We start from the raw sequence: 25,096 nt of genomic DNA, 5'->3' as shown, positions 1-25,096 counted from the left end.
AGAGATTACAGCTACATTTTGAGTTAGTAAGACAACAGATACCTATCTGAGATACTTTTGGTGAGTTTTAACTTGGAGCCATGGTAATAAAATAATCAATTGACCTCTGACAGTCATAAGCAATGAAAATTATTTACTGGTAATTTTGCTACTGAATATTTTCAGCTACTGTTTTTCTTCCAGGTAAGAAATTATATTCTGCATAAAAACAAAATCGACTTTATTATCTCAAAGTTAAATTCCTCATTTTTGAAAAGGATAATTTAGTATTCAAGTAAACATTAAATGAGACAGTTTTTGAATGCGTACTTGAATTAATAAGTGTGTATATTCAGAGGCTGAAATTGGTTTTTATCTGTGGATTACATTGAATTAGAATAGGCTTGCTTATAAACCAAATTTTAAAATTAGATTTATGATAAATGCCTTTATTTCTATTTTAGTTGCTGCCAAACAAGGTGAATCCGACCCAGAGAGGAAAGAAACAAGGCAGAAAGTAGACGACGACAGAAAACATGAGATAGAAGCTGCTATAGTGCGGATAATGAAATCTAGAAAGAAGATGCAGCACAATGTTCTAGTAGCGGAGGTGAGGACTCTTCACTACTGGGCTAATATAGAAAAACCAGTAACATTATTAACAAAATTATTGTATTCAACTAATTTTAAAAACAATTTTACAATTAAGAAATCCTAGTAATGTAACACTTATGAAATGTATGGCACTCACTTGGTAACTAAACATAGTGATACATCCAAATATGTGCATACGTTCGGAACCAATGTGTTTATAACAAAAATGATAGTAGAATATTGTCACATGAATTATTAAGAAAAGATTTTCACTGCTATTAATACCTTTGTGTAAACAAACTCCCTTTACTTCTAAAAATTAATAATGGTTACCATTCATTAAATGCTTTCATTTTACAAATTGGGAAACTAAGGAGGGGAAGACCACTTAGGGGAGGCCATTAAGATAGGTGGGAGAGGATTAGGACCTGGGTAAAGTATTGGTAGAGGATAGAAAGCTGAATCAAGATAATTGGGAAGTAGAATTGACAGGCTTTACTGACTGATAATGGGAAGTGAGAGGGAGAAGTTGAAGACACCGTTTAGGTTTCTGGCTTGAATGGGTAGATAGAGATTTGTTTCTTTAACCAAAAAGAGAAGGGTAATGTAATGTGCCGCTTTGGTCCAGATGTCACCTAATATTGTTTTGTACAAGTTGACTTTATTGTGTAGTGGCACATCCAGGGGCAGGTGGAAGACAATAGACATGAGAGCTAGAAGTTGCATTGGGAATTAGCTATATGAGAATGCAGTTAAGACTACAGGTGTGGATTAAATTGCTCAGTGTTAGCATGGAGAGCAAGAAAGAACTATGGGATAGACCCCTCCCTTATCATTTTAGGAACGGTGAGTGTAACAACAGAAACTCTTTAGAGCACTGGTTTTCACAGTGTGGTTCTTGGAGCAGCTACCTCAGCATCACCTGGGAACTCATGAGAAACACAGATTCTTAGGTTCCACCAGAGCCTGAGAATTGAATCAGAAACTCTGAGGATAGGGCCCAAGAGTCTGGTTTTTTGACACGAGCTGTAGGTGATTCTGATGTTTTTTCAAATTTGAGAACACTGCTTTAGAAGGAAAACAAAACAAAATGACAGTGTCCTATGACAAGGGAAGAGAATTACAAGGAGTGAATGGTCAGTAATATCAAAAATCATGGAAAAACCAAGTTGAATAAACACTTACTTTGGCAATTACGTGACAGGTTAACTTTCTCAGACATTTTCATTGGACTCGTGAAAGTGGATATCCGATGGTAGTGCCCTGAGAAGGAAATGGAGGTGGAAACCACCAAGAGTGGCTTATTCTTTGAGGTATTGGCTCAAGGGAAAGGGCAGAGAGAGCAGTATTAGAGGATTCAGTGTAGAGTTGAAGGGTTTGGGCTTTTTTCCCCCCAGAATGAGAGGATACTGAGCATGTTTATATCCTACAAATAAAGAACGGATCCTTAAAAACAAATAGAAAAAAATGAGATGAAGGGATAAATACCACATTCTAGAAAAGGAAAGGTGAGGATTGTATAGAGAGTATGATGATGGTAATGTATTGACACAGATGTTACTGAACGTGCCTCTTCCTGAGAACCTAGGGCAGGGTGCAGGGGTAACATACCCCTAAGCAAGATTTGGTGTAAGTATGGATAAATGTACATGTGTAGGGTGGGAATTTAAAGAACTTCAAATTGAAATGACTTCTTTTCTCTGTGTGAAACATGATATGAGCTTGGTGCAGGACTGGGTTGAGGAGTTTAAGGGGATTGTCAGAAATTTGAAATAATACTTGTCAAAGAATGGTGCTCAGGAACTTGCTGAACTTTTGAATACTATAAATTTGTGTTACTCTACACCAGAGATTGGCAGATGTTTTTGTAAATGGCCAATTGTAGCATGAAAGCAGCTATAGATAATACATAAATGCATGCGACTCGTGGTGGCTCACGCCTGTAATCCCAGCACTTTGGGAGGCCAAGGTGGGCGGATCACCTGCAGTCAGGAGTTCAAGACCAGCCTGACAAACATGGCGAAACCCTGTCCTACTGAAAATACAAAAATTAGCTGGTGGTGGGTGCCTGTAATCCCAGCTACTCGGGAGACTGAGGCAGGAGAATTGCTTGGACCCGGGAGGCGAAGGTTGCAGTGAGCTGAGATCATGCCATTGACTCCATCTCAAAAAAAAAACTATTAAAAAATAAATACATGTGACTGTGTTTCAGTAAAATTTTACAGAAACAGGTAGTGGGGTGTATTTGGCCTATGACTGCAGTTTGCTGACTCCTGGTGTACACAAATGGTGTTAACAACTACGTCTTTACTCAGCAGAGAGCTCTGTGGTAGGTTGATAATGATGTAGTACATATAGAATATAGGTTTAATCAAATCGTGTTTATGGGATAGGACCAAAAGAATCAGGAGTAGAAGATCCTGTTGAGAGTGCAGCTTTCAAGAGAAGTGATCTTGAATGCAGTTTAGGCTCTGTTACAGGGGAGAGAGCAAGTCGATAGGAGCTGTTAATAGACTGGGAGAAAAGAAGGGCAAAGGGTGGGAGATCTCAGGTGATGGGTTGAGAGCAAGTTTGTCGATACAGGAGTGGTAATCCTGGAAGGGTGATAAATTGTAGTTGCAGAATGAAGTGCTGAATTTTCAGATTCCAAAGAATTATCAGTCCATTGTGGCTTTGGGAAATGAACTGATCAACAAGAGTAAAAGCAAAGCTGGCTCATGGATGCATTAGAGCAAAGAACATGGACTTTGAGATCAGAAAGGTTTAGATTCATCTCTGCTGGCTCTGTTATTTACTACTTGTTGATGTCAGTTTTCTTTTCCGGCTTTATTTTCCTCATTTGTAAAATGAGACAACTTATTTTGCAGGGTTAAGAACATTAAATAGGCCGGGCACGGTGGCTCACGCCTGTAATCCCAGCACTTTGGGAGGCCGAGGCAGGTGGATCACAAGGTCAGGAGATCGAGACCATCCTGGCTAACATGGTGAAACCCCGTCTCTACTAAAAGTACAAAAAATTAGCCGGGCGTGGTGGTGGGCGCCTGTAGTCCCAGCTACTCAGGAGGCTGAGGCAGGAGAATGGTGGGAACCCGGGAGGCGGAGCTTGCAGTGAGCAGAGATTGTGCCACTGCACTCCAGCCTGGGCGACAGAGCAAGACTCCATCTCAAAAAAAAATCAAATAAACTCATACATGCAAAATGACTGATGAATAGTGCATAGACAGACTATGACTGCTGCTTTAGTTACTATTTTATTATTATATATAGCACAGTACTTAGAATCCTGATAGTACTTGGAAAAAAACAACAGAAGCACTTACTATGATTGGGCAGCATTATTCTTTATTCTAAGGCATTACGTCTGTTAACACATTTAGTGTACACACCAGTGGGCCAAGGTCCCAGAGCTAGTAGTGGTAGAGCTGAGTTTATCCAGGTACTCTGAGTCCAGAGTTTGTGTTCTTTAATTACATAGGCTACCCAAGTTCTGTGAGTTTTGAGTATAACCCAGAAGTCAGTAGATAACGGCATCAAAACGGTTAAACTATAGGTGGCATATACTCACACTACCATAATTCCAACTAATTCAACTATTCAGCTGCTCTCCACTTTAGCATTCACATTCTGATTTGAGGAAGTGTGTTGTAACCATAGTATTACATTTTCAAACAGAACCTTTTTAAAGTTTCTGTGCTTTTAGCTTTGGTAATCCAGTTAGTAAAGTTCAATCTCTGAGTGTTAAAATGACATATCAGTTCTGTTCAAAGATAGGAATTTTTATGTGTTTATGTAAAAATACTATCTACTTTCTTTTTTAGGTAACTCAGCAGTTGAAGGCGCGATTCTTACCAAGTCCAGTTGTTATTAAGAAACGTATTGAAGGACTTATTGAGAGAGAATATTTGGCACGAACACCTGAGGATCGCAAAGTATACACATATGTAGCATAAAATGCGTTCAGAAATTTGATTTATTCTTGGACTGTACTCTTCGCATGGACTGGGAAGTTCTTTTAAATCATTAAATATTAAGACGACCATCTCTTCTATTAAATTACAGTACATGTTCTAGACCATTGAGATCAAGCCTTTACTCCCTTTGAGAGTTTTCAACATCAGTTGATTGAGCTTCAGGCTTTACAACGTTTATCCCTGTAGAGATCATCTTTACAGTTCCTCGGGAAAATGTGAATGTGCTGCGTTTTGTTTTCTTTACTGTATGAAAACAGGAAAATAAAAGAGAAATTTAGAAAATACAGCTCATTACAATAAAATTGTTGGATTTCATTTCCCCAGGTCTTCAGTGTTGATGTAAATGTGTTTTGTAGTGTTGCTTAGCACTTTGCGCATTGTGTAAGTTGGGTAACAAAAATGGCAAAAGAAATGCAGAATTCCCAGTTATCTTGCTCTGAAGACATTTCTTTAGCTAGTCTTATTTAATTTAAAGGTTTGATAAATATACAAAGACCCAAGCATACAATTTGAGCATGCTGTATTCTACCACTTGCACTTACTAATCTTCTAGCCTTATGACCAGGAACCTTTGTTTTGGGCTCAAGTACACATCCTGATTTGATTTCTCCCTGTTGTAATTTGAGATTTCCCAAATTAAGTCTTATAATGATTAGGTTTTGTTCTGAGTTATTTCTAGAGAAAGAAAATATTTTAGTATGTATAAATTGTACAATAATTTTTTTGCCGTTGTACTCACTGCTAATAGTGGATTGTATAGGGTGGTGTTTTTCATTTATTGTAGACAAAAATAATGAATTTAGTATACACATACCCACTAATTGAAGTATGTCAGAGCACAAAGTTGGCAGCTGGTTATATTTAATTCAGCCCCTCTGAAAAGCACATACAGTCTATACTTTGTTTATAAATATCGTAGGTCCTCCCTGCCCCTAAATATATATTTTGGTGAAGCTGTGGTGCACTATTAATTTTCTGTTTCAAAATGCAATCTAAAGATGCAATAAATATGATGACCTTGATAGTTTTAATGAAATCTTCAATTCTTGCAGCTAACTGTGTTTTGGAAAGTGATTAAGCAATATTTCTCAAACCTGATGATTCTTGGATATTTAGCTATTGTCCTCCAAAGAGTCATCGTTTCACGTTTTCAAAGATGTGTTTTGTGCTGAAGATTCTTGTCAGATATCCTGTGCTTCCAGAGTATTTTTATCTTCAATTTTATTTAATTTTGTTTCATTTTGTTTTCATAAGACAATGTTTCAGATATGTAATGGGGCAAACCACTATAGATTTCTGTTGGATAGAAAAATGAAATGTTACTAATAAGTTTAAATTGACCCTTCGTTGACTATCAGTACTGTTGATACATTTATTAGAATGTATGTCTCAGAAGATGGTTTCTGTTTAAATTTATGGTCAAATTACAACAACTGAATTCTAATATGGATTAAAAACTCCACATAAATATTTTTCCCCATGCGTCTTGGGTTATAATTTTCCTTTTAGACTTGCAAATATGCTTTTATTGCAATTTTGTCTCCATCTGTACTGTAGAATTACAAGCCTTGTGCTCTTTATCTCCACATTTTCCACTTCTACATGATGCAATTAAGATGCCAATGAAAAGTATTGTGAACATTATTCTCAGGACACTTTTACCGTACTTGAGCAGTACTCAGTCAGGTATAACATGGAAAGCTAAGGGTTTCACCTTCTGATTTTGACATAATTGGAAATTTTCTATAATGGTAAGATGTTTATAGGAAAGTAATGGTAGTTCCTGTTTGAGAATTTTTTTATAGCTTTCATTTCCCAGTTAAATGATATTTAACACCTGGGAAAACAGGACAGCTCAGATTGTCGAGTTAGTAAACATGAACGATGTAAAAACTTTATTTGAAATCTCCTAAGTGAGACATTAAACATTTTAGTGCTAGTTTAAGCCATTAAAAATTAAGTTTACGTCATTGTCTCAAGTGTGGCTGTAAAAATCAGATCTAGAGTTTAGAGACATAGTTGTTAATTTTGGAGCACAGGTTTGATATTTATGCTTCTAAATACATTAAAGCATTTCTGAATTGCAGTTCAGTTGATTGGTTGGAGATTGCTGGCGATGTGATGCTGCACTGAAAAAATTGGTCACACAAAATGTTTATATGTTTGACCGCATAACTATTATTTTAGGTCATAAAGGTTATAACAAAATACATTTGACATTGCTTTCTTTTTAGCAAGAGGTCACAGATGCTATTTTTTCTCAGTTTTTAATGCTTTAATTTGAAAGAAAAATGCATCCTAACCATTCCATCCTGTTGGTACAGAGAAATTTTGGTAATTTATTAGAAGAGTTTTAAGGAGGGTGGATACATAGTTTTTCAACTGCAAAAATGATGTCATCTCTTCAGTAACTGTTAAAGTGTAATTCTGTGCCTTCATTATCAAGTCCAGGACAGTTTATTTTGTATCGTTAACATTATTTAAAGACTGAAAATTCATTGCAATTAGGGAACGCACAGCCTCACAAAAAGTGGTTGTGATTGCAAGGATTCTTTATGTCAGTGAACTTAAAAAGGGAATGGGGGAAGAGATGCATGCCTTTCTAAAGGTATGCTAGAGTCACCTGTGTAGCATTGTAATTATGTACTATCAAACCCCCAAGATGCTGATGATAGGCCTTCTTGGTAAGAATCCTTCTCATAGTGAAGCACTGTTGATGTTTTGTTCACCGGATATGTTGGGTAGCAGAAAAGGCCTAGAACCGATTTTAAGATTATGCCTACATCTCTAGAAGACTAGTACACTGGCATCATCTTAGGTTTCTAAATATTATTTAATTCCTCAATTTGGAAAACAGTTTTAATGTTTAGTTAAAGATACTCATTTTCAGTAACTAGTGTTAAAGATTTTTATCTTTGCCTGTCTACTGTAACTTAAGACTTCTATAGAATAATTTTTTATAGAGTATGTGGTATATTGTGTCAATCTTGGAAGGAAAGCTGTTGCATATCAATTGTAGGTCATGTATTTTACTATATGTTGCATAGTATTTTGCATTCTATAAATACGAATGTTAAAACATTTCAGGTCAGCAAAATTAAAAGTCATTTCTAGTCCTCAAAGCAGAAATAATTAGAAATGTTAACATTTAAGTGCTTATCATATGCCAGATACTATTCTTAATATTTTATGTATATTCATTTAGTTGTCATATTGGCTTTATGTGAGATAACTGTCATTATACCAGTGTTGTCCAAGGTTGCCAGTAGGAAATTGGCAGAGCCAGGAGTTGGACCTAGGTTTAATCCTATCCATATTCCATGTTACAAATTGACACGATTTTCCATATTAAAAATTTTTCATTTATTTTGTACCTCATTCACATGAATAGTAATGTGACAAACTAAAGTTAATACATGAAGCATTGCAATATGGAATTTTGCACATTTTTGTTAGCTTTACATTATTTGCTGATACCAACTTTTGGTAGGAAGGAAAACAGGGAAGGTGATTGCTGCTATTCTGGAATGTGTCCATTGAAAAAATAGGCGCTTTGTCTCCTACAATCTTAGAGAAAGTTTTACGTACTTAAGTGAGTACCACAGATAGGTATGTACCTTAAATTCAAATCTACAATTTTACAAAATGTTTTTCTTTGGGTGCCTTTCCTATGTCAAAAATTAGCCAGAAAGAAGAAGAGACGTAAGAATGGCAGATAAATTTAACAGGTAATGATACAGAGATTGGCCATTACGCTAGCTCTCAGGAGAAAAACAACTAGAATGTCTTGAAACCCATGCATTTAATTTTAGAAATGGCAAATTGGTAAGCGTGTCATTTAAGTAATTTGATGCTCAGTTTTAGGGTGTAAGTTGACCTCGAGTGAGCCATGCAAAAATAGCTTTAAAATCATACATGAGCAGCTCAAAGTAAACGTGTGTATTTTTTAGTAACAATGAAATTGTCAAATTTCAAGATTTTAATAACAGGATAGTTCAACTAATAAACTTTATTGCATACAAGATTTATTGCAATGTGGGAAAATTAAAATTCTCAGTCTCAGAATTCTTTCTGCAGTTGTGATTCTTGAATAAATGCCTCAGCACGATGTCTGGTATGTAGTGGGTATAGGCACTCAGTAAATCTCAGATGAATGTGCTAAACGATCACTAAGTGTCTTGAAAGAAAATCTTTAAAAGAATTGAACTTCACAAATTAAAATTTGTACTGCACTATTGGGGCTATGACGTAGTATGAGGATATTTTTATAAGTAGAAGTTATTTGATACTTGACTTTAGGTAAAAAGTGAAAAATACAGACCAGCCCTTACGTGGTTGCAGATGGGTGTGTGTGTGTATGGGTGTGTGTGTGTGTGTGTGCGCGTGTACAGCATCTTGCTCTGTCATCCAGGCTGGAGTACACTGGCATGACTGTGGCTCACTACACCCTCAACCTCAATCTCCTGGCCTCAAGCGATCCTCCCACCTCGGCCTCTCAAGTAGCTGGGAGCACAAGTGCACGCCACCATGCAAGCTTTTTTTTTTTTTCTTTGCTTTAAGTAGAGACAGGGTCTTGGTGTGTTGCCTAGGCTGTCGTCAAACCGCTAGGCTCAAGCAATCCTCCTGCCTCGGCCTGCCAAAGCACTAGGATAACAGGCATGAGCTGCTGTTCCCAGCCGGCATATTGTGTTAAATGCTGACTTCTAAGCCCTCTTGCATAGCATCTCTGTGATAAGAACTTGACCAGTATTAGATCATTTGGTCCTATGGAGATCCTATGAAAAAACTCAGGCTTAGTGACATAAAAATGTTTACGAAATCCCACTAATAGTTAATGGGGTGCAGGAATTTGGACCCAAGTCTCTTAATTCCAAAACCTGTGCCTTTAAAAGCGTGTGTCCCCAATTACTGGCTGTTTTGGCAGACTGCACAGAACCTTGAAAATTGAATTTGAATCTGAAGGTAGATTTTCTTGGCACATATTTTGGTGGAAGTTTGCATTGTTTTATTAGAAAATGTTTTTGGAGAACTTGATCTTGTAAAACTTTATAGATCCTTCACAAAAAATTGGCAATATCAGCTATGCATATTGGTATATGGTATAGTTAAAGTTATACAACTGATGTCAGATATTAACACCTACAGAATGAACCTTTTTATTTTCTATATAATACGATCTTTTGTATTAAAAAAAAAAAAGATTTTTCTAATGGAATGGAATTGTAGACTGAAAGAGACTGAGGAAACTTACCTGAAGAGTGAAATCAAGTGAGGAAAAGGACAAAATTTGCATTTGTTCCAGTGCAACTCTAGCAATAGGCAACCAGTGTATGTGTGTGACTATAAAATAGACGGTCACAAACCTATTGCAACATCTACATCTGATGGGGGAGAGGGTGCTGAGGAGGGTACCCCTCAGGGCAAGAAAGTCTGTATGCATACTGTGTTGATCGCATTTTAAAGATTCTCCTCTTAAGCTTGCCTACAGACTCTTACGCAATACTCCTAAGAGTCCTTTTTTTTTTTTTTTTTTTTTACCAAAATTAGTATTATCCAAGTTTGTAATAAGGCACCCATATTCTCCAGACTTCCCTTGAGCTAATTAAAAATTAATGCAAGCCACCGGGCGCAGTGGCTCACACCTGTAATCCCAGCACTTTGGGAGGCCGAAGTGGGCGGATCACCTGAGGTCGGGAGTTTGAGACCAGCCTGACCAACATGGAGAAACTCCATCTGTACTAAAAATACAAAATTAGTCGGGCATAGTGGCACATGCCTGTAATCTCAGCTACTCAGGAGGCTGAGGCAGGAGAATCACTTGAACCCGGGAGGCGGGGGTTGTGGTGTGCCGAGATCGCACCATTGCACTCCAGCCTGGGCAACAAGAGTGAAACTCTTAAAAAAAAAAAAAAAAAAAAAAACACACAATGTAAGCCATTTTCAAAGAAATGAAAGTTTGTAATCATTAAGGCTATACAAGAGTGCTGTAGATTTTTAAAAGCAATTCCAAAAGAAGCATGGCAAGTACTTTGGTGTTTTTCAATCTAGCTTCACACCAGATTTTCCTAGAAAAGCTTTACAAAGAAACAAAAAAGTAATGTCCCTTGTGGAGATTATTATTTAATAAGCCTGAGGTGATTCTTGTGGGCAACTAAGTTTGAGAACCATTGCTTTTGATTGTACATGGTACAATAAAACATAAACTTCCAATTTCACTGATTAGATGAGAATGTTGATGTGATTTGCAAGTTGTGGGGTTTTCTTTAACATAATTTATCTGCAGTTACAATGCCTCATCTGGTTAAGACAACATGTTGATCAAATGAGGTTTGATTACAAAGTGGACCAGTTAATTTCAAGCTACTCATGGTCACAGATCACAGTATTAATCACAGCTAACCAACTCTCAGTGGATCCTAATGGGTAGGGGGAGGAAGAGGGAGAATTGGTAATAGTGTCTTCCTAGGCAAAGGGCAACCTGTGATCTTACAATTTTAATTAGGTATTCCCACTGGGAGAAGTTGAATTTAGAAACCAAGTGTTCAAAGCTCAGTGACCTCTATCCCATTTCTAAGAGTTTAGATAGCAACATTAAAAGAGTGATTCTAAGTCTAAGAAAAAAGCGAGTGCCTACTGAACAGATTTGGATTTTTTTTTCCCCATAGCAACCATTGGTTGTGAAGCAATTTAGTGAGATCTGGGTGGCAAAAATTGAGATGTTTGTACCACCAACTTTATCAGATCATAAACATAAGTATAAACCATAATCTTGGCTATTTTTATTGCAACCTAGATGGTGCAGTGTTTCTACTGAGATTTAGTCTTTGATGATTGTCAATTTAATCTGACAGGAGGTGACTCCCTTAAGAACCATGGTACTCCCAACTCCCTAATACTCAAATGTAACTTCTGGGTTTTTTTTTTTTTTTTTTTTTTTTTTTTTTTTTTTTTGAGACAAAGTCTTGCTCTGTTGCTCAGGCTGGAGTGCAGTGGAATGATCTTGTCTCACTGTAACCTCTGCCTTCCAGGTTCAAGCGATTCTCCTGCCTCAGACTCCCAAGTAGCTATGATTACAGGCGTGCAGCCACCACACCCAGCCAATTTTTGTATTTTTAGTAGAGACAGGGTTTCACCATGTTGGCCAGGCTGGTCTGGAACTCCTGACATCAGGTGATCCACCTGCCTCAACTTCCCAGAGTGCTGGGATTACAGGTGTGAGCCACCACGCTCGGCCCCAAACATAACTTTTGGATTATTTCTCACTAATGAGCTTTCATAGAATGATCCATATTCTCTTGAGCGACAAATTAAGAAAAATACATGTTTGTAAAACTTTTATGTCTTGTAAACAAAATGAGACTCAAAACTAATTTCATCAAATTGGTACACAGATTAAAGTCTTAAATATGTAAGAAAACTTATGAACTCTCTGGCAAAATCAAACTCCAATTCTCGAGATTGGTTAAGCAGGAAGGGCCCCCCTCCAACCTGTACTTTGGCCCCTAAAGATGCACCTTCCCTTTGGAGACTCACTAATTATTGCTGTTCTCATGACTCTGGCCACAGTAATTGCTCCTTCGGCCTGCATGTGGATACACAGCCTATTAATGTTTACTTCTCCATATAAATTTCCTTTTCCATAGGGCTTAACAATACATCCAGTGGCAGTACTGAGTGATGCATGGCTTTGTCACTACTGTGGGAGACTTTCCCTTCTACAACCTCTCTTAGAAGATTGAAGCTTAAATTCCCAAAGGAGCAGCTGGTGGCATGCTGTCACTGTAACAGCTCTTAGCAGGGTATCTGTCACTTAGTGAGTTCTCAATAAATGCTAACTTAATTCTGACCCATTAATGACAACAGCATTCATTTATGAGACAATGGGGAGGGTACCCCTACTTTTGTAGAGTTAATGGTCTTGCATATGAACCCGAGCTGTCTCATTAGCTTGATTACATCATGCTGTAATCAACTGAGCTTATTGTGTAGAAACCGATTTATAAACGAAGCCAGATCATAGTATTCTCCCCTCTCTTTTGCTAATGTAACTTCCTGAAATATATAAATTATCTACTAAGAACTTCCTGTAGTCCTTAAAAATTCCATTTTCCTCACTTTTTGCAATCAATATGACCCAAAAAGAACTAAAACAGCTGTGAAAAGTCACACTACTGAAATCTATTTTTGTGTAAATGTTTTTTGCATTTGTATGCATGTATGCATATGTGTGCACATTAGTATATGCATGATGAATGACATCAAATCTTTAGACAGCTGAAGGGCAGATTGGTAATTTTTTCTTTTTTTTATATTGATAATATCTGTTATAAAGGACTAGATACACAGTTCACCAAATGGCAAACCACATAGTAATAAAATAAGTCTAAACCCTGATTTTATTTCACTACCTTTTACCTTTGTTAAGAAACAGCATATTATTAAATAAAATTCTATATTAGACAAGAAAAGTATATACATGAACAAGGCCATATAGATGGAACTTTTTAGGAAATGTGTTTACTAAGAAATAAAATGTTTTTAAGTTAATTTCCCATTGCTAAGTGCAGCATTATCAGGTGACATGCTGTGAATACCTCCCTTTCTTGGTAAAAATACTAGAAATATATAAAATATATAAAGAAGTCTACATATATACAAAAATGTTTATCTAGCACAGCCAAAGATTTATATGACTTATGCAATGGCTGTGAGTTGCCCCCCTTTTCACTGTGCTAGACTCTCAAAGCCTCCTTGCTTCTCTCGTGCTAGAGACTGGGAAGCAAAATCACTAACATGGCAAAATGGCTACGCAGGAGTCAATGAGGATGAAACAGAAGGAAGGGAGCAAGGAAGGGCTTGGTGTTGTGAGAGTTTGTTTAGATGTGGCAAGACAATTTGGGTTTAGATTCTGAAGTGCAGAGAAAATCTAACCTCCAGATTAATGATGTGTAACTGTATAATTTAAAATTGCTGGCCGGGCAAGGTGGCTCATGCCTGTAATCCCAGCACTTTGGGAGGCCGAGGTGGGCAGATCACTTGAGGTCAGGAATTTGAGACCAGCCTGGCCAACATGGTAAAACCCCGTCTCTACTAAAAATTCAAAAAGTAGCTGGGTGTGGTGGTGCGCACCTGTAATCTCAGCTACTTGGGAGGCTGAGGCAGAAGAATCACTTGAATCTGGGAGGTGGAGGTTGTAGTGAGCCAAGATTATGCCACTGCACTCCAGCCTGGGTGACCAAGTGAGACTCCAAGTTTGTGGTATTTGTGTTAGAGCAGCCTGAACAGACTAAGACACATTCTCACCATAGAGAAAAGAGCTTGGGACTTGATCACAGTCTAAATGGTACAACTGCCAGATGTAGTCTTCTGGTTGCCAGTCGAGGACACTTGACTCCTTAATTGCATTGAATTTATCCACTATGTAGCATTTTCTTTTGAAAATTCTGATCTACAAATAGTGATGAACATTTGTATTTTTCTTGAATTTAATGGAAGTCCAACCATGGTAAGTCAACTTCCTGTGGTTAGGTATGAGTTGTTTCCTGATGTAGAACCCAAATGATATAGTTTGGATTTGTGTCCCCACCCAAATCTACTGGCAAATTGTGACTGGATCATGAGGCTGGATTCCCCTCTTGCTGTTCTCATGGTAGTGAGTTCTCATGAGATTTAGTTGTTTAAAAGCGTGTAGCAACTCCCCCTTCTCTCTCTTTCTCCTGCTCCTGCCATGTAAGATGTGCCTGCTTCCCCTTCACCTTCTGCCATGATTGTAAGTTTCCTGAGGCCTCCCCAGCTGTGCTTCCTATACAGGCTGTGGAACTGTGAACCAATTAAATAGTTTTTCTTTGTATATTTCCCAGTTTCAGGTAGTTCTTTATAGCAATGCAAGAATGGACTAATACACCAAGACATGTATACATCTACTAATCCTTCCCAAGCAGGCTTTCAATTTCCTGGAGTCCCTGGAGAGATTGGACGTATTTTCATACACCCCCATGCCCCCAAATTTTTTTTGTTATTGTTTATTATTTCCTTAATTTTGAATCCTTGTCGGAATGAAAGCTACAATGAAATGGGTTGTTTTTGCCTGAGTATATAAATTTCCTGTTGTTGCTATAACAAATTATCACAGACATAGTGGGTTAAATTTATTCTTTTACAATTTGGAAAGTTAGATGTTCAAGATAAGTCTCACTAATCTAAAGTCAAGGTGTCATTTGGGTTGGTGCCTCTTGGAGGCACAAGGGGAGAATCCATTTCTTTGCCTCCAGCTGCTTCCAGGGCCTGCTTGCATTCCTTGCTTATGGGCTCTTCCTCCATCTTCTAAGCTAGCAGTGTAGCATCTTTAAATCTGCCTCCTCTTGCACTTTTTTTTTTTTTTTGGGGGGGTTGGAGTCTCGCTCTGTTGCCCAGGCTGGAGTGCAGTGGTGCGATCTTGGCTGACCTCAACCTCCGCCTCCTGGGTTCAAGCGGTTCTCCTGCCTCAGCCTCCCAAGTAGCTGGGACTACAGGTGCCACCACACCCAGCTAATTTTTGTATTTTTAGTACAGACGGGGTTTCACTATATTGGCCAGGCTGGTCTCAAATTCCTGACCTCGTGATATGCCTGCCTTGGCCTCCCAAAGTGCTGGGATTACAGGTGTGAGCCACTGAGCCTCGCCTCCTCTTATACTTTTTTCTGCTGTCACATCACTTTCTCTTTGACTCTCCTCCTAAGAACCCTGTGATTACATTAGGCCTATGGCTAACCCAGGGTAACCATGCCTCTTGAGATTTTTAACGTCATCACATCTGCTAAGTCCCATTTGTCATATAAAATAACATACAGGTTCTGGGGATTAAGATATAGACATCCTGGGGGGCCATTAAATAGCCTACCACACCAAGTAAACAAATTATTTTATCTTTTTCTGCAATGTCAGATTTATAATTAGTTTAATGAACCATATGTCAAGGTTTATTTTCTTTATAGATAGAAGCCTGAAAAGTTTAATAACTTCCACACAGTAATGTGATCAGAGTTTATTAAAGTGAGATCAGGACATATCAATGTGAGATCAGCATGTAAATTCTATTTTGTTTTTCTTATGTTGACATTTCTTTTCTTCTGTTACTCTACAACATGAAATATTATTTATGAATTTTTTAAAGGCCACCCTTTTACATGATTGTACAATTCATTTGAAGAAGGCCATGTAAAGGTGTTTTTGCCAGTAAAAACTCATGTAAAATTAAGTCCAACAGTATAATTTTATATCTTAATTCTTTTCATGCTGATGGCAATATATTTGATAATTTATCATCCTTGGGTTTGGAATATTAAAAGTAACTTGAAGAATTGATGTAGAATTGGCTGGTTGATTTAGCTGGTAGCTATCAATAATCCACAACATGCAAAGCACCCAACCGTCATAATCTGTTATGTGTTACTATAAAAGAATACCCGACACTCGGTAATTTATAAAGAAAATAGGTTTATTTAGCTCATGGTTCTGCAGGCTGGGAAGTTCAAGATTGGGCAGCTGCCTCTCGTGACTTCTGGTGAGGGCCTCATGCTGTGTAAAAACATGGCAGAGAAATGGAAGGGGAACCAGGCAAGTGCAAAAGGGGAAAAATATGAGGAGCAACCTTGCTTTATAACAAGACTTTCTCAGGAACTAATCTATTCCCACAAGAATTAATCTATCCCATGAGAATTAACTCGGTCTCAAGAGAAAGACATTAATTCATCTTGATGACCCAATGACTACTTACAGGCACCACTTCCCAACACTGCCACATTAGGGATGAAGCCTCAATATGAGTTTCGGTGGGGACAAACCATATTCAAACCATAGCATTAACCAACCACTTTAGAGAATGTACCATTGAATGGGAGAAGCGAGACAAATAACATGAATTTATAGCAATATGGGAAGTTCAAGCACTACTTAGGAAAGAGGCAATACATCCAGAAAGACTTTGTATTGTTCCTTGCTCCTTCAATATTTCATTTTCACATACCTACAGTTGGGAAAAATTAAAAAATAAGAGTGGATAAGAAGATACAGTTTTTTTTAAAAAATTAACAGACTTTGTTTCTTAAGAGCAATTTTAGATTTACAGGAAATTTAGCAGAAAGTACAGAGTTCCCAAGTTCCCATATACCCCTTCTCTCTCCTGCTATGGGTTTTGACAAGTGCATAATGTTATGTATCCACCATTACAGTATCATACAGAGTAGTTTTGCTGCACTAAAAATGCCCCATGCTCATCTTTTCACTCCTTTTCTCCTCCTCTCAAACATCTACTAATTTTTTTTAGTCTCTATAGTTTTGCCTTTTTCAAGACATCATAGAGTTGGAATCATACAGCATGTAGCCTTTCAGACTGGCTTTGTTCACTTAGCAATACACATTTAAAGTTCCTCCATGTCTTTTTATGGCTTGATAGCACATTTCTTTTTTATCATGGAATAGTGTTCCATTGTATGGATGTACCATAGTTTCTTTACCCATTCACTTATTAAAAGACATCTTGGTTGCTTCCAGATTTTTTTGTAATTATGGATAAATCTGCTATAAATGTCAGTGTGCAGGTTTTTTGTGGGTGTAAGTTTTCAACTCACTTGGGTAAATACCAAGGAGCAGGATTCCTGGATGATAGCTTTATAAGCTATCTTTAGCTTTATAAGGAACTGCCAAACTGTCTTCCAAACTGGCTGTACAATTTTGCATTCCCCATCAGCAATGAATGAGAGTTCTTGTTGCTTCGTATACTTACTGACATTTGTTATCATCAGTTTGGGGATTTTATCCATTATAATAGACATGTCATGATATCTCATTGTTATTTTTAATTTTCAGTTCCCTAATGACATATGATGTTGAGCATCTTTTCATATTTTTTTTGCCATCAGTAGATCTTCTTGATGAGTTATCTGTTCAGATATTTTGCCCACTTTAAAATTGGGTTGTTTTCTTACTGTAGACTTTTAAGAGTTCTTTGTACATTTTGTATGTAAGTCCTCTATAAGATACATGTTTTGCAAGTATTTCCTCCCAATCTGTGGCTTGTCTTTCATTCTTTTAACAGTGTGTTTTACAGGGAAGTCTGACATTTTAGTAAAGTCCAGGTTTCTTTTGTTTCTCTTATAGATCATGCTTTTGATGTTGAATCTAAAAACTCATTGTCAAACCCCAGGTCACATAAATTTTCTTCCAAGTAATTTTCTGAAAGTTTTAGAGTTTTGCATTTCATATTAAATATACTGTTGACCCTTGAACAATATGGGTTTGAATTTTGAGGCTCCACTTATATGTAGATTTTTTTTCAACCAAGTGTGGATGGAAAATCTAAAATGCAGTATTTGTGAGATGTGAAGCCCATGTGTATGGAGTGGTGACTTTTTGTATACACAGGTTCCACAGGGCCAAAGGCAGATGAGCATGCATGGATTTGGGTATACATGGGGTGGGGGTGGGGAGATCCTGGACCCAATCTCCAGTGTTTACTGAGGGACAATTGTATAATTCATTTGAGTTAATTTTTGTGAAATGCGCAAGGTCTGTGTCTAGGTTCTTTTTTTTTTTTTTTGCATGTGGATGTCCAGTACCATTTATTGCAGGAATTCTCTTTTTCCACTGAATTACTCTTGTTCCTTTGTCAGAAATCAGTTGAGTATGTATTTCTGTGTTCTCTATTTTGTTCCATTGATCTATTGATCTATTTATTGGCCCATACCATGCTGTCTTAATTATTATAGCTCTATAATAATTCTTGAAGTCAGGTAGTGTCAGGCCTCTAACTAGAATGTTTAGTTTTTGATATGGCTCTTACATGTTTCCATGAAATGACTGTTTAGAAGTTCTTTCTTGAAAATTTTATTTTTTTTCTATATAGTGAACACCATCATGTTACATTTTATTACACCTCCAAATTCTAAAAAATTTTCTTTCTAACCTCATTTACCTGCAGAACAATTTGACTGGTATCAATCCTTTCTGAATGGGAAAGGACTATTACCTAGTAAGGGAAAAAAGGTAGTCCTCTTTCTAAACTCTGATTGTTTGCATAAAATGGATTGTTACATTGAATGTAGTATGCCTAAGCCGCTCTTATTCCACAGTTCTTATTATCAGGGAAATGTGAGCATAGTGCAGACTAAGAACATGCCATCTTGATCTCTAACCTTCTCCAAGTTCTTCACCCATGTGTCTCACTGATGTGGAAAGAAAATGCTCTCTCGCCACTGAAAACTAGAGATGGGTACCATCTTCAACCCTGGTGCCACAGATGTCAACTGAGATGATACAAATGAGACTGACATATTTGCCATCAGTTATCTTGCAGGGGAAAGCTCACTTACCAAATAGTTTCCTCAGGCCAATGTAAGAAAATAATAACTCCCATGAGCTTCCAAAGCTCAGGGCAGATCACCTCTAAATTACAGGAGATAAAATTGCCCCAACATACTCACTGGCCTAAGGTAAAACTGAAGCTGGGGCCTCCTGCAGTCAGACCACCATGGAGACTGACAGCCCATGTCCCCAACAATAAGATACAATTAGGCTCTATGATCGCAGGTGAGGATGGGGCCAGCAGCAACCATGCACGGGTCCTGAATAGCGTCAGCCACTGCAAGACAGGATCCAAACTGAAGAGTTGATAAATGGCCCCAGTAAGACAGAATTAATGCAGAAAGCAAAAGATAATTTAACAATATTTAAATGCATGTCTTCAAGGATATTGCAACAATAAATCTTTATAGTCAGGAAAAAGCACCAACCAAAAAATAAAAATAAAAAATAAGAAAGACTTCTTAGAAATTAAAAAAAACATAATTGTCAAAAAATTCCTTAACACATTAGAAGCACTGAATGGGATGAACATTCCCAACAATGAAAACATTTTGAAGGGTAAAGAACTCTTCCAGAGTGCAGAGCTAAACAATCAAGAAAGAGAATTTAGAAAAGAAAAGGTGAGACATAAAGAATAGACCAAAGAGGCCCCATATTCCTGAAATAGAAGTGTCAGGAAATAAGCAAATAGATGATAAGCTATAAATAAACACAAAGCCAGCCTAAGCAACAGAGGGAGACCCTGTCTCTTTAAAAAATTTTAAAATTAGCTGGGCACAGTGGCACGCATCTGTGGTCCCAGCTACTAGGGAGGCTGAGATGGGAGGATTGCTTGAGGCCAGGAATTTGAGGCTGCAATGAGCCATGATCGCACCACTGCACTCCAGCCTGGGTGACCAAGTGAGACTCTGTCTCAAATAAACCAAACAATAAAAGCAACAACAACAAACCCTCCAAAACAAACAGAAAGAAAATTTCCTGGCTGGGCACAGTGGCTCATGTCTATAATCCCAGTGCTTTGGGAGGACAAGGAAGGAGGATGGCTTGAGCCCAGGAGTTTAAGACCAGCCTGGGCAAAACAGCCAGAACCCATCTCTAAAACAATGAAATAAAAACATTAACCAGGCATGGTGGTGTGCGCCTGTAGGGCTATGTACCAGGAGTCTGAGGTGGCAAGATCATTTGAGCCCAGGAGTTAAAGGCTGCAGTGATCTAAGATCAATGTCACTGCACTCCAATGTGGATGACAGAGCATTACCCTGTCTCAAAAAAAAAAAAAAACAAAAACAAAAACAAAAACAAAAAACTCCCCAAGTTTAAGAATGGCATGAACTCTAACTCAAAATGCCTCACAAATGTTCAGCACGAATATTTAAAAAGTTGAAACAAATTGAAAAATATACATTTGATTTCTCAGGATAAAATGTGTTTTCCAAACTGACAAACACAATAAACCGTTTGCCTACAAGGGAAAAAGAAGCTGACTGACATCGGAATTCTTGTCTCCAATACCAAATTCCAAATGCAGTGTGGAGCAAAGTTGGCAATTTCTGAGGAAAACACATTTGCTGAGAGTTCTATACCAGACAAACAATGGGGCATCTCTGAGGGCAAAAGAAAGCTGCTTATGAACCAGCCACAAAACTTTCTAAACAGAGTTATTTTGGAATTCTCCAGCCAAAAGTAAATTTGTATCCAAATTCAAATTTGCAAAACTGTGAGCCAGTGAACATGTAACAAACAATGATGAGCAAAAAAACTCACTCTCCGACCTAGACCTACTGTATCAGAAACTTCCATTTAATCAGATTCCCAGGAGAGAAGCTCTGCTTAAAGCAATTCTGAATTCCCTTCCAACTGCCATCTGCTGAATGGTAGGACAAATTTTAAATTTTAGTCCAATTTAGTTTTATGCCAATTTGGCTTAAAACAACAATTGACGTACTCTCTAAGCTTAACTTGGTTTACGGGGGCATGACTGTGCAGATTTTGGTTTCATTGCACCTTCCCTCATCTTTTCTAGCTTGATATCTGGAACATGGAGTGGAGCTGAGAGTCTTGTGTTGTTTTTGGGTGAAAAATCCTTCTGATCTTGAGTTGGTCCTTGGGTGTTGATATGGTTTGGCTGTGTCCCCACCCATATGGGGACCCAGTGGGAGATAATTGAATTAGGGGGGCGGTTTCCCCCATACTCCTCTAATAGTAGTGAATAAGTCTCACAAGATCTGATGGTTTTATCAGGGGTTTTGGCTTTTGCTTCTTCTTTTCTCTCTTTGCCTGCTGCCATTCATGTAAGACATGACTTGCTCCTCCTTGCCTTCTGCCATGATTGTGAGGCCCCTCCCCGGCCACGTGGAACTGTGAGTCCATTAAACCTCTTCCTTTTGTAAATTGCCCGGTCTCGGGTATGTCTTTAACAGCAGCATGAAAACGGACTAATACAGGTCTGCACTGGCTGGAATCTGCCAAGAGGTGGATGGTCCCATCCAACTCCCAGTATCCCCTACCTGCATCTGGCTTCTGGAAGGGGTGAACTCATGGTTTATTCATTCTAGGCTCCAGAAGGTTCACTCGCCCCTCCCTACTGCCTCATAGGCCTCCTCTCAATTTTCAGTGAAGTTGCAGCCCCTCACCCACATCCTCCATCCCCACTTTAGCTCATGCGCCCCCACCACAGACTTTGCCCTACCTGCTGCTTGTTAATTCAGTGTCCCCATCTCTGAAGATGTGAACAAGGTTGGGGGCCTCACACTTAGGTCCCCACTTCTGGCTGCATAACTACACCGCCTATCTTCTTATGTTTCCTGGGGCTTCCCTTGTTTGAACTGGGCCGTCCTGGCCTTCAGGCTCCTTCCACGTCCCAGCTGGGAATAGAGGCCTCATAGTCATTTTAACACGGGTTTTCCTCACCAAGCCAAGGCTCCAAGAAGAGGGCTTTGGGACACACGTGTGACTTCCTCCCCCTGTGCCTCAGTCTCCTTTTGCCTCTTTGTCTTGCCCTTCCAACTACCTTCTCAGCACCAGAAGGGACAAACCCCCCATTTATTTCCTCTGTTAGTTATCCTCCACCTGTCTGATTGTAGCCTCCTGGTTAAACCCCCATGGCAGACAAGATGATTTTCTATGAACGCTGGGAAAAATTCCACATCTTTCTGATCTATGCCTAGCATTTGATATATTAAGTGGTAGCAAAGGAGTTTAGGCATTTCTTTGTTTTCTACTGACTTTCAAGTTTATTCGCCTATTGTCTTACTGCAAAATGCCATTTAAATGTCAGAAACTGAACACTCTTTGTTCATCATTACATTTCTTCTCTATGGGAGAATCTTAATAATTCTCATTTTAAAACATCTCTTGATGGTGAATGAACACCTTAGATTCAAATATGTGACAAATAGAAGAGAAAAGCATATAAATGTTTTAAAAAGCATTGCCTACACTATGCTACTTAAACTATGATTAAGTCTAAATTATTTTCATAGGGGAATTATGAAGTTTTACAGGTTGTAAAAAGGAATTTTAAAAATAAGAGTGGCATAATATAAAAAAGTAAAAAAGAATTTAGTAAAATTCTTACAGACCTACTTTCTCTCGATGGGCAGTAAAGGAAGGTTAGACATTAATACATAAAAAGATGACAAAATTATCCCATTTGGAAACTTAAGCCTATTCTTCTAAAACACTCCTAACAGGCTGAGTGTGGCAGCTCATGTCTGTAATCCCAGCACGCTGGGAGGCCAAAGTGGGAGGGTCACTTTAGCCCAGGAACTTGAGGCTGCAGTGAGCTATAATCGCACTACTGCACTCCAGCCTAGGTGACAGAGTAAGACCCTATCTCTAAAAAATAAAAATAAAAATAAAAATAAAATAAAATAATAATAATAAAATTAAATTAAAATTAAAACACTCCTGTCAGAAAGGAAATAAAAATTGAAATTATGATCTCTTTACAACTGAATGACAATGAGAATATTAGATGTCAGTAACTACAGAATTTGGCCATAACCATACACTGAAGAAAATTCAGGGTAAAATGCTTTTATTATTTTATTATTATTATTATTTTTGAAATGGAGTCTCACTCTGTCACCCAGGCTGGAGTGCAATGGTGAGGTCTCAGGTCACTGCCATCTCCGCCTCCTGGGTTCAAGCGATTCTCCTGCCTCAGCCTCCCAGGTAGCTGGGACTACAGGCGTGTGCCACCATGCCTGGCTAATTTTTGCATTTTTTATAGAGACAGGGATTCACTATGTTGGCCAGGTTGGTCTCAAACTCCTGAACTCAGATGACCTGCCCGCCTCAGCCTCCCAAAGCGCTGGGATTGCAGGCATGAGCCACAGTGCCCGGCCAATGCTTTTGTTATTAAATAAGAAAGAGACTAAGCATTCAATTCAAACATGTAATGAAACAACCACAAAACAAGTCAGAAGAAAAGAAAATGATATAATAAAATTAAAACTAGAAACAAATGGGTAAGCAAACAAAAATAGAAGTGATGGAAAAAACCAAGAGTTTTGCCTTAGGTGGGAGTGAGTAGGTCAGTGACAGAAACGAATTGGTTCTCAAGTTCATCTGAAAGTAAATGGAGACTGTTGGTTAAAGAGGGTCAGATTGGACACATGCATTTAATCTCCACTCCCTATTGACATTCTACAAAAATGAGGGTAAAGGAGGCTTTAGTTGTTTATTTGTTTGCTTTTTGCATAATCCTCAAGGACAAAGAGGGCAAGAGAAAGCAGTAAGGAAAGTTAGGATCTGCAGAGAAGTTCCTAGAAAGCTGACTCATCAATGGGCAGTGGAGAAAATAAAGCAGCAATTGATTGACTCTACAGAGCCTTCCAAACTCTCAGGATTGGACCTATCAGGAAGCCATGAAAGTGGATGAAAACACCAGAGAGGATTATTTGCTAGTCTGTTTAAGAAGTTAGACCTTCAGTATCTTTTCTAGCTCTCCACAGAGCCTTTAACTGTCTCTCTTCCACTTTCAAATTTGGACTGAAGTTGTTGGTTTTCCTGGAGAGAATAAAACAGAGGGCACCAGAACAAGTTGAGGGTGAAGATATCTTTCTGAAAATGGACAGGTAAATGAAAGTTGACGTATTAAACCTGAGACTTGAAGCCTACTTCCCCAGCAGAGCTCTCAGAATGCTGGCAGCCAGGCAGATGAATCCTCTAGGCAGATGGACTGGGTTTCCCCCAAGACAAGAGACACAGAGATGTTTACATCAGGGGTGCCCTAAAGAAATGGCCCAGCCAGAGCTTTGCAAAGTGAAGACGCTGGTCGACAAACCTCACACTCAGAGCTTCCAATCTGCGTTTGGGTGCCTATTCTAACAGCTAATGACAAAAGCATAAAATATGAGAGACCAAGACAAACAGAGAAACTTACTTAGAAGCACAGAGAGACTCTTCAGGGAGAAGGAAAATGTGCAAGAACTATCTTCAGAGGGCTAATAGAAGATATGGTATCAATGAAGCAAGAACAGGATGCTCTAAAAATAAAAGATGTTTAGAGAGTTAAGAGCTCTTAAAAATTAAAAATATCATCATAGAAATGAAAGACTCAATAGAAGAATTGGGAAATCAAGTTGAGGAAATTTACTGGAAAGCAGGGAGGAAATGCGAGAAAAAAGATTGAGAACTGGCTCAGGATGTTAGATATCTAAATGGAATTCCAGAAAGAGAGAATAGAAAAAAAAAAAAAAAAGAAGAAAGGCAAAGAAACAGTTTTGTCCTAGGGCTAAATGAGTTTTTCCCATGGAATGGGCCTATCAAGTGCTTAAAGTAGACACAATCCAAAGTCTATCATTATGATACAAAATTTCATAACACTAGGAACAGAGAAAAGAGCTTACAAATTTTCTGACAGACAGCGAAAAGCTTTATGCAAATATCAAGATTCAGAATGAATGATATTCTTGACAGTAACATTGGAAGGTAGAACACAATAAGGAAGTGCATTCCAAATTCATAGGAGAATGACAGTTTCCCAACAAACATGAAAAAAGCTGCTGGATATCAGTAATAAAAGACGACAATTGGCCGGGCACGGTGGCTCAAGCCTGTAATCCCAGCACTTTGGGAGGCTGAGGCGGGTGGATTACTTGAGGTCAGGAGCTCAAGATCAGCCTGGCCAACATGGTGAAACCCCATCTCTACTAAAAATACAAAAAAAATTAGCCGGGCATGGTGGCACACCCCTGTAATCCCAG

General features: G+C 38.3%; 1 protein-coding gene across 4 annotated transcripts in view; it reads left to right on the top strand.

The window, feature by feature from the left end:
- The window catches only part of CUL3 (cullin 3), a 112,517-nt gene extending 107,654 nt beyond the window's left edge, over nucleotides 1-4,863 (top strand). For all 4 annotated transcript variants that reach the window (XM_054476781.2, XM_054476779.2, XM_054476778.2 and 1 more), the window contains 2 exons: nucleotides 444-589; nucleotides 4,392-4,863. In XM_054476781.2, the coding sequence (XP_054332756.1) occupies nucleotides 444-589; nucleotides 4,392-4,523 (278 nt within the window). In that variant the 3' untranslated portion in view covers nucleotides 4,524-4,863. The remainder of the gene's footprint in view (nucleotides 1-443; nucleotides 590-4,391) is intronic.
- Nucleotides 4,864-25,096: the final 20,233 nt, after the last annotated feature.

Source organism: Pongo pygmaeus, chromosome 11, assembly GCF_028885625.2.
Source record: "Pongo pygmaeus isolate AG05252 chromosome 11, NHGRI_mPonPyg2-v2.0_pri, whole genome shotgun sequence".
NCBI classification, from domain to species: domain Eukaryota; kingdom Metazoa; phylum Chordata; class Mammalia; order Primates; family Hominidae; genus Pongo; species Pongo pygmaeus.
Note: the sequence above shows the minus strand (reverse complement) of the source record. Positions and strands in the feature narration are given on the sequence as shown.